The 14,102-nt window shown below is 38.7% G+C and overlaps 1 protein-coding gene across 4 annotated transcripts in view; it reads left to right on the plus strand.

Annotated features, from left to right (window-relative positions):
• The window catches only part of ESYT2 (extended synaptotagmin 2), a 97,161-nt gene that overhangs the window by 38,251 nt on the left and 44,808 nt on the right, over positions 1–14,102 (plus strand). For all 4 annotated transcript variants that reach the window (XM_085317702.1, XM_085317701.1, XM_085317699.1 and 1 more), the window contains exons 5-6: positions 1,369–1,441; positions 1,998–2,087. In XM_085317702.1, coding sequence (XP_085173828.1) covers positions 1,369–1,441; positions 1,998–2,087 — 163 coding nt within the window. The remainder of the gene's footprint in view (positions 1–1,368; positions 1,442–1,997; positions 2,088–14,102) is intronic.

The raw sequence follows: 14,102 nt of genomic DNA on the forward strand, positions 1-14,102 counted from the left end.
CTTAGAAGGTAAAGTTTTCTCTGACTCTATAATAAGGTTACAACTTGTTGACTTTATATCCTTAGATACAATTTTTAGTTCAATCTGTAATTGTTATTAATCAACCTATTGCTTCACAGTCTTCATAACCTAAACAATTCTGATGCCATAAAGTGCTGGGAATGAGGTTTCCATTGCAGATTTGAATCGATTTTGCTGCTGCTTTGCATCATTATATATACACGTTTGTATGTACACATGTGAAAATTATGAACTCTTTAATGTATAATTTTAAAGTATACATCTACTTTTAAACTTTACAGTAACGCTACATTCTTCCCAGAAGAAGCATTGATCACCTTTATTTCACATAGGCTCCTGTTATGTTGTCATCTTCCATATTCACAAAGTGGTCAGTGCAGCAATGTGACTGCGTGCACTTTTACCTGTTCTACAGGCTGAAATTAGTTCCAGTGCTGGGCAATGTGAGACTGTTGGTACTATTGTTTATTTCTGCTTAAGGGAATGGTACGCTTTCTATTTACTTGAGATCACCTTGACAATAGCATCACACACAGAACACAGGAGACTACAAATGATTTAAATAACGGATATCCTAAATGCAGTGCGGCTCCCTCAACTTCATTTTGCGATCATACTGTGAGAGTAGTTTTAGTTTATCTTGAGTTTATATTGAAGTGGCTCAGTGAGAACAAGTCCTTTTGCATTATAATTTAATAGATAGTTCTGTAGTAAGATTCCATCAGACTCCTGGAAAATAACAAACTTTTGGAGGATCCAGAATTAATACATTTCTATATCTAAAATACTTTGACAACCCTATGTTTGTAGCCTCATCTCACTAACCCTTGACATTCCAGTGTACCATAGAAAGGAAAAGATTTCGAACTTGAAACTGTAATTCAGCAGAGCTGTATAAGCATATAAGGAGCTCCCAGTATCAAAACACTTAATCTGCATGAATATAAAAAGCAGATTATATTGTAAAATTAATGCATGTTTAAGCAATTTGAATTCCAGGATTGAAATGTATCAGCTCTAGCATTTAGTAAGTAATTGATTTTGAGACTGTAAATGTTTTTAATATTTTTGTTTGTAACATTTTGGGCTTCAGAGTATTAAGCTGGAAGAATAGTAATACTATCTACGTATTTTCTCAGGAGATTGCTAATAAAACCATCCATTCATCACTGCTATTTGAGCTAATTGAGTAACTAACAGTAGTGCTAGTGGATCCGTTTGGATCAACGTTTAGAGGATAGGAAATTGCAGTTGTTCTAACAGCAGAAGTTAAACTTCTGGAAACAAAGTATATGTGTATTGCAATTTAATCTATGGAAATGAAATTTATATTTTTTCATGTCTTAGTTTTGTTGGCAATTGTGAAATTGACTTGGAGATCAAGAGATACTTCTGCAGAGCTGGTGTGAAAAGTATACAGGTGAAGCTCTTTTCTTTTTTTAATCTCCTGAGTGATGGATTGTTACTAGTTTTACTTATTGATAATTTGTCTTATGATATTGTTCTTCAAGTTTCCTGTGCCTTTCTGATAATGCATCTTTCTCTTACAAGAAAGTAAAAACATGTTTTTTTTTTTTTTTTTTTGATATATCCATTACTATGGATATTCTGATATCTGTGGATGCTATTGTATTGGTTTGTGCCATGTGCTTTTGCTTCTCATGTGTTTCTCACTCACATGTGTTTACATTGAACTATATGGATGATAACCATTGAATAATAGGATGATAACCTATTTCTCTCTTTTACCACAATTGCACCTATTATTACACAGCATAATTTTGATGAATGTTACCATGTACAGGGATTTAAAAGCCTGGGTTAATTTTTTTGATTTGAATGACCCATAAATCTACATGCATTTGCATAGCATTCATCCATAATCAAGGACGTGAGTGAATAGACTTTATATAGTCTATTCCATTTATATAGTTGGAGTTTTAAAATCATTTCTATCGTTTTCTTATTCCGCCCAGATCCATGGTACTATGAGGGTTATCCTGGAACCGCTGATTGGAGATATGCCATTAATTGGAGCACTATCCCTTTTTTTCCTTAGGAAACCTGTAAGTAAACTTAAAAACCCTCTTCTGTATTTCTGTTATTCTTTCTGGAATGTTAATGACAGTAGTAAGTGATAGAGCAAGAATTAAGAAGCAAAGAGGAGAATCTGGGAAGTCACTGCCATTTGGTTCAGATTGTTTCCCAGAAAAATAGTGAAACAAATTTTTCGAGTACCTGGAAGAAAAAAAGATGAGTAATGGCTGCCTTGGAATTATGGAATGTCTTGAGTCAAAGCCATCAGATTTTTCTTTATAAGCCTTATGGTTAAGATAGAACCTATACATACCATTTAGCTTTTTGTAACAAGGCTTTTGAGGTCATTTTTCCTGACAATCTGCTAGAGAAGCATGTTCTAAATAAAACTTTGACAAGATCTGTTCAAAGTTGGTTTGAAAACTATGCTTCTGTTAGTTACCACAAATTAACGTCAGAATGTGTATTTAGATTACCCAATATGACTATTAAAATGTTTATACTGAAGGTTAGGATAAGTTGTTACCTTTACATTTACCAGTGACACAAGTATGAGGAATGGATTGAGCACAGTGTGAGATGGAATTGGAGTTCAAATCAATCATGGAAGTAGCGGAAGTTGTGTGTTGGGATATCGTATATTTCAGTTGGAAGAAATGCTAGTTCAAAGTATACATTTAGCCAGGAATTATTATTCCTGTAACCAAACAAATGTGAGCTGACAATTTCTTGATGATATGAAAAGGGCATAGCTAGAGTAGCATGTAATAAACAAGAGGATAGTCTGTAAGACGTAATTTATTCTGTTTTAGGTAAAGAATTTCAACAAAAGTATTGACCAATTGGAAGGTGTCTAAAGTAGAGAGTATGAGAATAAGCTTGAGCATTAAGCACAGACTGAAGGAATAGGAATTGTTTAGTCTAGGAAAGACTGAGGAGAGCATATTTTTAAAAAATGTGAAATGCTCTTGTAGAACAGAAACCCACAGTCTTATTCTGCCTATGCATGGAAAATAGGATAACAAATAATTGCAGTAAGAAAAATTCAGATTGGACAAAGGGAATGAATAAAGGCCTGAATGGCACTGCAGCAGGCTGCCTAGAGAGACTGTAAATTTGTCATTGATGTCTTTTAAGGACAGGTTGAAGATGCATCCGTTAAGTTTGACATAAGTATAGCTATGCTGAGGCCATGCGCATAGCTGGTTGCTTGAGGTCGTTAGCCTTGTGGATTATGAGATCCTGGACATTCGCATTCTCTCCCTGTGGGATTATCATAGAATCATAAAATCAGTAAGGTTGGAAGGGACCTCTGGAGATCATCTAGCCCAACCTCCCTGCTCAGCAGGGTCACCTAGAGCATGCTAGACAAGGTTGCATCCGGGCAGGCCTTGAAGATCCCCAGAGAAGGAGACTCTACCACCTCTCCAGGCAACCTGTTCCAGTGCTCTGTCACTCTCACAGGGAAGAAATTCCCCCTCACGGTCAGGCAGAACTTCCTGTGCTTCAATTTCTGCCCATTGCCTCTTGTCCTGTCGCATGGGACAACTGAGAAGAGTTTGTCCCTGTCCCCTTGACACCTTCCCTTCAGGCACTTGTACACATTGATAAGATCCCCCCTCAGTCTTCTCTTCCGCAGGCTGAAGAGGCCCAGCTCTCGCAGCTATTCCTCATAGGGCAGATGCTCCAGCCCTCTGATCATCTTTGTAGCCCTCCGCTGGACTCTCTCCAGTAACTGCATGTCTCTCTTGTGGTGGGGAGCCCAGAACTGGACACAGGACTCGAGATGAGGCCTCCCCAGGGCTGAGAAGAGGGGCAGAATCGCCTCTCTTGACCTGCTGGCAACAGTCTTCCCAGTGCACCCCAGGAGACCATCGGCCTTCTTGGCCACAAGGGCACATTGCTGGCTCATGGTCAACTTGTCATGCACCAGCACTCCCAGGTTCTTCTCTGCAGAGCTGCTCTCCAGCAGGTCAGCCCCCAGCTTGCACTGGTACCTAGGTTTATTTCTCCCTAGGTGCAGGACTCTGCACTTGCCCTTGTTGAACCTCATGAGGTTCGTCTCTGCCCAGCTCTCCAGCCTGTCCAGGTCTCTCTGAATGGCAGCACAGCTCTCAGGTGTGTCAGCCACTCCTCCCAGCTTGGTGTCATCAGCAAACTTGCTGAGGAGGCACTCTGTCCCCTCATCCAGGTCGTTGATGAAGAAGTTGAACAGGATGGGACCCAGTTCTGAGCCCTGGGGGACGCCACTAGCCACAGGCCTCCAACTAGACTCCACACCACTGATGTCGAGCCTCTGAGCTCTGCCTTTCAGCCAGTTCTCAATCCACCTCACTGTCCACTCGTCTAACCCTCACTTCTAGAGCTCATCTAGGAGGATGTTATGGGAGACAGTGTCAGAAGCTTTGCTGAAGTCGAGGTACACAACATCCACTGCTCTCCCCTCATCTACCCATCCAGTCATTCCATCATAGAAGACTATCAGGTTGGTCAAGGAGGATTTCCCCTTGGTGAATCCATGCTGGCTACTCCTGATCACCTTCTTTTCCTCCAAAAGTCTGGGGATGACATCCAGAATGAGCTGTTCCATCACCTTTCCAGGGATGGAGGTGAGGTTGACTGGCCTGTAGTTGCCTGGGTCCTCCTTCTTGCCCTCCTTGAAGACTGGAGTGACATTGGCTTCCTTCCAGTCCTCAGGCAACTCTCCAGTTCTCCAGGACCTGTCAAAGATGATGGAGAGCGGCTTGGCAATAACATCCGCCAGCTCCCTCATTATCCATGGGTGCATCCCATCCAAGCGCATGGATTTATGGATGTCTAGCCTGCCCAGAAGGTCTCTAATCCTATCCTATCCTCCTCAACCAAAGGAAAGTCTTCCTTTCTCCAGACTTTCTTCTCCTTTACCTCCAGGCTCCAGGATTCCTGAGGGCTGCCCTTAGCAGTGAGGACTGAAGCACAGAAGGCATTCAGTAATTCTGCCTTCTCTGTATCCCTCGTCACCAGGGCCCCTGCCCCATTCAGTAGCAGGCCCACATTTTCCCTAGTCCTCCTCTTGCTTCTGATGTATTTGAAGAAGCCCTTCCTGTTGTCCTTGACATCTCTTGCCAGACTCAATTCCAGCTGGGCCTTAGCCTTCCTCACTGCATCTCTACGTACTCTGGCTGCATTCCTGTAATTCTCCCAAGTAGCCTGTCCCCTCTTCCACAGTCTGTGTATTTTCTTCTTCTGTCTGAATTTGGCCAGGAGCTCCTTGCTCACCCATGCAGACCTCCTGCCCCTTTTGCTGCACTTCTTACTCATAGGGATGCACCACTCTTGAGCTTGGAGGAAGTGATGTTTGAATACTAGCCAGCTCCCCTGGGTCCCCCTTCCTTCTAGGGCCTTAACCCATGAGATGCCACCAATTAGGTCTCTGAAGAGCCCAAAGTCCTCTCTCCTGAAGCCCAGGGTTGCAATCCTGCTTGTTGCCCTAGATCTTTCCTGCAGGATCCTGAACTCCACTATCTCGTGGTCACTGCAGCCAAGGCTGCCCCYAACCTTCACATCTCTAACCAGTCCCTCTCTGATGGTAAGGACAAGGTCCAGCAGKGCACCCTTCCTYRTAGRCTCCTCCACCATTTGTGACAAGAAGTTATCATTAATGCATTGCAGGCGCCTCCTGGACTGTTTGTGCCTAGCTGTGTAGTCCTTCCAGCAGATGTCAGGGTGGTTAAAGTCCCCCATGAGAACCAGGACCTGTGATCGTGAGGCTACCTCCAGCTGTCTGTAGAAGGCCTCATCAACTTTCTCTTCCTGGTCAGGTGGCCTGTGGTAGACACCCACAACAGTGTCCCCCATGTTGGCCTGCCCTTTGATCTTTACCCATAAGCTCTCAACTGCCTCCTCCTCCTCCCCGCCTAGGCAGAGCTCGATGAGTTCCAGTTGCTCTCTCACGTAAAGAGCAACTCCACCACCTCGCCTCCCTGGCCTGTCTTTCCTAAAAAGCACATAGCCATCCATGAGAGCGTTCCAGTCATGTGAGCTATCCCACCATGTCTCTGTGATCGCAATGAGATCATGGCCCTGCGATCGCACAGAGCTCTCCAGCTCCTCCTGTCTGTTCCCCATGCTGCGTGCATTGGTGTACAGGCATTTCACAGAGGTGGTCATGCCTGCAGGTTTCCCAAGAAGGGTATACGGGGGTCACCCATAGCCGTGTCCCGAGCACACATCCCCAGCTGCATGCACCTGTTGGAGGCCCCCCAACCCAACTTGTGTTTTGTTGTCTACCTTGTTTGTATGACACCCCTCCTCCCCCTTTCTACCTAGTTTAAAGCCCTCTTTATTAGGCTGACCAACCTGTTTGCAAAGGCAAATGTGCCCCGCTTGGTGAGATGAATCCCATCTCTCCACAACAGTTGTTGGTCTTCAAACCATTATCTAGAAGACTTGACCATAACCTTGTAAAAGTCAAAATATTTTTTTAATAGAAAGAATGATTTTATTCAAGATAGTATAATTATGTGCAAAAAAGTTAGTTTCAAGGTATTATTAAAGTTGTGTAAGACTCTACAGTGTTTTACCACTTTTCATGTGGAAGTAACTGATTTCTTTATCTAAATTGAATAGTGATATAGCCATAAGTTAGGAATCTTTTCTTAGTTTTCCTGTTCTTTACTACACAAACAGCAGTGGAGGTGATTCGGGATTTTTTGGTGCAGCCAATGTCAATTTGTATCATAGAATCAGGCATCAAATTGATGTGGAACTAGCAAAAGCTTTATGAAAGGAGGAATACTTATTTCAGTAAGGTTGTAGTCATTCCAGGCATTTAAATTCAAGACCTCTTAAAGAGAGAACTAAGAATCAAACTTATTTTCTTTGAATTATTCAGATGAAGGAGTTAAGGAAGATTTGTTTTTGTTTTGTTTTTGATGCCACAAACAGTTCTAAATTCTAGATTATTGCAAATTACTTGCTAGGGTTGTTTTTCATGAGAAAGCTTTCTTTTATCAGCACTTTGCTGAACTTTGTAAACTTTGCATTTATATTTTAAAAGATTGAAACTAATACATTCCCTGAAAGCTGGGAATCTGGGTGTTCTAGCTGTACAAATGACTAGTTCAACACCTTTCTCTGTGTTAAAATGGTAGACACCTAATACTATTGTATCAGTTAAGTCGGCCCTGTGAGACAATAGCTAGTGGATTGTCAGGAGCTGCAATAATTGATTCACTTCAAAAGCTGCAGCCTGAGTCTTGCAGGTTGGAATTGGTGGTAAACACCAATATGTGTTGGTTGGTAACTTGGCGCAGAATGAGTAGAAGGAGAGAGATAAAAGGTTGCAAGCGTAACTTTGTGCGTCTGAAATTGAGTATTATCAAATCAACAGATACTCTACATCGTTTTTATTAAATCTTGTAAAATATGACATTAATTCTACTGTAGGTTTTACTGTGTGCAGGAAATTTCTTTATAATTTAAAAATGAGTCAAGAAATTTCCACAGAAGCTGCAAAGTCTGTACAATGATCTAATTTTAGAAGAATACAAAGGACATAATACACATTGCACATACACTTGCAGAAAATTCTTTGATGTTGTGGATGTGCGTCTGTGAGGCAGTTTTAGTGGTCAAAAGTTTAGTATTGCTTTTAATAAGTACCAGTAAGAGGACTTAATAGAAAATGTGACCATCATAGAAATTGTTATGTTGTGTAGATTTCTTTAAAGAAATTGTTTCCATCCCTTATTCTGAAGTATATTTTTCAGTGGAAGTTTTTGTGTCTTGGGTATGTTCTGATTACACATAAAACTCAGCGATGTCAGATATAACAGTTTTGACTGTACAAATTTGCACATTGCAAGTGTATGGCTTTAGGCACTTTAAAATAGTCTCAGGCTGATCATCTTGGTTTCTTCAGTGTTCTGCAACTCTGAAAGCTCAATCTAGTTGTCAGGTTTTGTTGAGGGCGGGGTGGAGAGAGGAAAGACAGGGATAGGGATGGTATTCTGTACTCAAATAGTTTTAGAAGGCATGTTATTTTATTCTTCAATGAAATAACTTTTTAGTATTTTCTCTCTCTTTCTTTGAAATTTTTACTGTATTCCTTTCTTGAGTCTATTTGAGTTTGGATGTTACTTTTGTCTTGATAACATTTATAATAATTCATAATTCATTTTGAACAAATATCCTATGGTAAAATTTTACTAACTTGATGAAAAGATATGTTTGTGTGTATGTATGACCTTTTTACAACAGTTGTTTGATTTATGTAGAATGAGTAGAGGGACTGTAGACTTAAATCAGTGTTAAACATGTAAGAATTAGCAAATGGTTCATGGATAATTCAGTGAGCGCTTTTGTGAAAGTGAAGTAATTCATACAAAACTGAAATAATGTCATTGCTTTTATTTGGAGATGGCTAGGGCAGATAAATTAAGATGACCCAAATTTGTATTTCCATACCTTTCTTTGAAATGAACTTAAACATCAGGCATCGTCTGCTTGGTTTTGTTTCATTTTTGCCTTTATGCTTGAGCAGTACAAGTGTAGGGCATCTGTTCATGGTGTCCATGTCTATACTAGCAAACTAAACAGGTGCTGAACACTGCCTTGTCACAGTCTGTACTGTTTAACTGTTAGTTTGCACTCTGGAATTATTTTGCTATTAAGTGTTCTCCCAAATAATTTACAGACTCAGTTCAAGGCATAGCTGCTTATAGGGGCTGTTTCCAGTAAGCAGGTTAAGTGCAGATAATCTCTTCTGGAGAAGCAGGGAGAGTTTAGCTGTGCAGACAGCAATAACTGGTGGTTGCCCCAAGCTTCTGACGCTTCTGTTTTCCACTCCCAGCATCATTTGTCAGTAGCAGTTATGCTAATCTTACACTTTTGGTACTCCTAGGTGTCTTGCCAGTCACCTTTTAGCCCTGAGAAGTGGGGAGAGAAATAAACAAATCGATGGCTATCAAATGTTCTCTTGCCAAGAAATGGTGATGTTATATTACTGTAAATGTGCTTGCTTACATAAATTAACTAGATTAGTTTGCCACTTGTAACCCTTTACATAGTATGGTTAAAGAAATTGCTCTGTTTAATGCTTTGAGTAAGTATTGGTCAGTGGGCACATGCAGTCTAATGCAAAACTATTCAGATACAGCCAGAAATTAAGCAATAATTAAAAGCCATACAAATATTTCTTATAGCAGATTCTTAGGAAGTGGTGTTGGTTAAGCACAGTGCTACAGAGGGGTGAGTCTCTTGGAAACCAAAGAACTAGCACATGGAAGATTTATAGCTGAGTATAGGATGTCCTCATTTATTTCTTTTTATTTGTTTTGAAAGATGGTGGAGGGACAGCGCAAAGAACGTAGCATTCTAGCAGAAGTATGTTCTTCCTGTCCTTCAAAGGCGAGTGTATAGTTCATTTTCAGTCATTCACTGCTTTAAATCCTTTTTAAGTAAATTACTAGAAATATTTATCTCACAAATCGAAGTGTCATTAAGAGGTATGTATGCATATTTGCTAAATGCTTAACTGAGACAACCTCTACCTAGATCATAAACTAAAAATGTATCAGGTAAGACCTCTCAATCATGGTCAGTAGCTTTCTAAACAAGTCACTTTGGGAAAGACTTTGTCCAGAATCGGTTTGTCATTACTTTTCTCCCCATGCCACTTTAGTAGGAGCCCAGTTGATTCAGTGGGACAAAAATGGATATAAGTAGACTAGAGCATGAAGATCAAAAAATCAAACCTCTAAAAGTATCCAGTTACAAAATCATTGGAAGTATTAGTTTCATCCTCCTTTCATTTAAAAATTAAGCTAATGGGCAAGGTCCAGACACACTTAAATGTAGACTGTTAAAAAAAAATCCGTGAATCAAGTTACTCCATTATGTTGACAATTATATGTGGATGTTTATGTTTATTTCTTCCAAGCAGATTTTCCCTTCATCCCTCAGGGGGAAGGGGAGAGGAGGTTCTTGGTGTTCATTTTTCTAACTTCTGTAGAATGATCTAAAGTAATGCTTATTATAGCAGTTATGTTTCTATAATGAAATTCTGTCTCCTTACTAGAGAGCAAGTGGCTGCAGCCAAGAAAAGCTTTTCTTCAGTATTCTTGTTAGGAGAGAAGAGGAGGAATTAGTTGGCAGCTAGCAATAGAATTTGTTCTCATATTTTCCAGTCTACAGTAACTGGCAACAATTCCACTTGCTCTGTATCATCTGTTTGCTGGACTTAATGACTATATAAGGCAACACTGCCTAAATTAATGGTTCTGAACATACTTGTTTAATGAGTTTGCCAGAGTCTCGTATTTCTAGTAATGCATGGAGTTTTGATGCTGCAAGAGCTCTTACTTTATATAACTTTTTAAATACAGATTTTATTGTTTTTATCATGAGGAGATAGAAGTCTTACCAGTTTATAAAGTATGTCCAAATATGTGAGCGATTCTGAGAGAAAAATCTGTACCTTCTAATGTTTTGAACTTAACCTTCTTAAGATTCTATGTTTATGTGCTAGAGAGAGATGTTAGCATTGTGTAATAGTTGGGATTTATATGGTTTTCTGTGTGACTTCTCCCTGTTTTAACATAATGTATATTGAACATATATTCTGGTTCTCTTTGGAACTGTAAGTGTAGTTATCTTTTAAGAACAAAATATAAATTATTTTGGTTTTGATTCAGTTATTAAAGTGCATTTTTTAGTGGAACACTTAATATTGAATACATGTCTTAACACCAGATGGTTTAATTGCATTTAGTATGGCCTGTCTTTGGAAAATTTAGTGTTGCATATGGTTTTCAAGATTGTATAAAGTAGAGAAGGGAATGAATAAAGGCCTGAATGGCACTGCAGCAGGTTGCCTACAGAGACTGTAAATCTGTCATTGATGTCTTTTAAGGATATGTTGAACATGCATCCATTAAGTTTGACATAGGTATAGCTATGCTGGGGCCATGCTTACACCAGGAATATGCACTAGTGAAAAATGTCGGACAAAGACCGTAGCATAGGGGCGATTGTGCAGAACGTAGAAGAATGTTATTTGATTCGCTTTTAGTTGATGAAAAAAGTGTTTGGAATACATGAGACTACAAATACCTGCTTCAGAAGTTTTAAACTTCTTTTTAAGGGGTTTGTGGAACACCTGGATAAGCGGAGCTTACATGCTGTTATAGTAATACTAGCTGAGAATTAGTCTTGTTGCTTAAAAAATGAGAATGATTTGCACTGTTACATTGTATACTTGCAATTTGCTATAACTTAAATTTTTATAGTTTTCTCATGTGCTAGATTGTGGGATGATTTCAGGACAGTTTAAGTAAAACTCGTTTGGTGCTTCCACAATATTCTCTTCTCCCTATGCCATCCTTCTGTTCGATGTTATCCTGTCTCCCTTACACTGGTGTTGAAACTTCTGGTCCTAAAGAAAGCTGGTTCAGGGAGATAAGCTGGCAGAATATTAAACACGATAGGGAGAAGTGACTAGTTTACTGTCCTTGAGCATCTTGAGCTGATCACTAACGAGTCAGGAGAGTGTCAATACTAGTATGAGGATATGAACAGAATGCAGGACTGGTAGAAGGCAAAAAGGAAGTAGAAGTTAGAAGGAATCAACTTGAATTGTAGCTTTGATCATTTGACACTATGAAGAATAGAAAGGTGTATGGGATTTTTATAAGACCACCTGTGATCCTTCAGCTGCTTGCTCTGAATGCAAAAACTTTCCTGTTTCTTACTTGTGCAACTATGTATCTTATCTCTGTAGCTGTTTACTCACTTAAATCTCTGGACAGTTAAAACTGAAAAACCTACTGCTATTAAACACACTTCCTGTGCAAAGATGCATCCTCTCCATCTGTGTTTGCTATAACAATGATGAAAACTATGAAATTACTTCTTTCTGGAGTCTTGTGTAATCAAGCTTTGTTTGAGAAGCAGAGTTTGTTAAATGTTTACTAATTGCTGGGAAAATATACTGGAGAATGTTACTTGCTAAATTATCACAATAATGTCAGCAGTTTAGCAGTGTAATATTAATGGGTTGTGTTCTCATAACACAGACAAATATTACTGTATTGCTGCATGACCATTCACGAGTAATAGAGGTGGATGTGTTAGTCTGCATCTTATAATAAATGTGTGAAGAAACTGAACTTATCCGTTGGAGTTTTATCATTGTTCCCCATAGCACAGGTAAAATTTGTCCTGCAGAAATTTACTATCATATCTTGATCAACAGGAAATTGCTCATCAACATTTTAAAGTACTTTGTGGCGTTTCTTCTGGGAATTAGTAGTGCTTGTGGCAGCCAAATCAAGCCACAAGGTTGGCAGTGTTTAGAAGCTACCTGTTGTGCTTCTGTGTAATTCAGTAATTGTACTGTATATTTTGCATTCCAGCACATTTACATTCTTTTCACTCTGTAAAGGCATGTAGGATACTGAAAACACGGAACAGATAAAAATGCTCATCAGATTTTTATTCTTTTTTTAGTCTATCTTATAGGCTACAGGAATAGTTTTTTAAAAAACTATATAACACATTCATGTCTTAAAAAAAAAAATGCAGACCTGAGAACAGTAGTTCCGCTTGCATGACAACACAAATGACTGAACAGAAAGAGAAATAACTTGAGCTGAGACTGTATATAGATTGCAGACAATCCTACCTGACTGTTACCTTCAGTGGCTTGTTATAGCAGAGAGTTTTAAAGGATCACTACTTACTAGATTTTGCTTTTTTAATTACAAATATTAATAAATTGAAGTGCAACATACATCTTTAAAATGTTCTATTTCTTATACTTTAAGAAAAGGTGAATAAGTCTTTTCTATGTTATTTGTATTCCTTATTTTTCTTAGTTAAAATCACAGTTTTTCAGACTCTGATCCTCATACAGTCTTAAAGATTTTTCTATTATTGTTTGTTTAAATATATGAACATGAGAACTACTGTTTTGTCTACTATTTCTTCATCTTAACAGTTTTTTCCATGTTGCATATTGCTCATTTAGGTATTTTTCAAACTCATTAATGTAGTACCAGATTGAAGTAGAGATTTTGTGATTGCTATGACATCTGCATGGTTATTGCTGCAACAGTGAATTTGAATAATTGGCTTTATGAACACTAAGGTACATACTTTGCACATTAGATGCTCCTGAATTTCTTCAATCTCTTGACATGGAAGAAGTACTAAGATAATCAGCAAAATCTTTTGCTTTATTTCACCAGTTCTCTTTACCATCACTTTTCCAGATGATTAATAAGCATTACATGTTACCAAATCTGTCTTTCACATATAAAGAATATCTGGGAACTTTCTATTTTCTGAAAGCAATCTCTCTGACAAAACTCTCAATTCTCTACTTTTTCTTTATTTTTTCCTAGTCCTCCTGCCCTGTCCCCCCTCCCTCCCAAATGTTGTATTTCTCTCCCCTTCAGCAAACTTAGAAACATAATTCACAATATATAGGTTTAAATTCTTGGCTGCTGATCATGGTCATCAAGTCTGTAGTTGATACTCATCCACAGGTAACTAAAAACCTTGCATTGGAATAGAAAGCATAGAGTTACAATTCTTTAGTTAAGGATGACCAAATCTTGGGAGAAAACTACTAAAAGGATTGACTGAATTTTTTATTTGTATGAGATTTGCAAATTGAAGGTTGACCAGCTTGAATGCTTTTGGCAGTCTTATCCTTAAATATCAACTTGAATGCTTATTTGACAAGAAGAGTTGAAAAATGCTGCTTTAACTTTCAGTGAGACATACTTGTAAAATTTTTAAATGTAGCTGTTAGTGTTTGATCTTTTTTCATATCTATATGGGCAAATACTCTTTACTAGGCAGCCAGACATCTCAAATGTCTTGCAATGGAATTTAGCACTTTCCTTTTGTAGATACAGGCTAAGCTGTGTTGTAAACATGCTATAGACAATGATAACTTTTTCCTGAAATCCTAGTCCTATTAAAATTGTTGGGAAATGCCTTTTTGACTTCAGCAGAGCCTGGATCTCTCTTAATGCTCTGTAGTATCACACTACAGT

This window comes from Rhea americana, unplaced genomic scaffold (assembly GCF_003343005.1).
Source record: "Rhea americana isolate MKP2758 unplaced genomic scaffold, rheAme1 scaffold_50, whole genome shotgun sequence".
NCBI classification, from domain to species: domain Eukaryota; kingdom Metazoa; phylum Chordata; class Aves; order Rheiformes; family Rheidae; genus Rhea; species Rhea americana.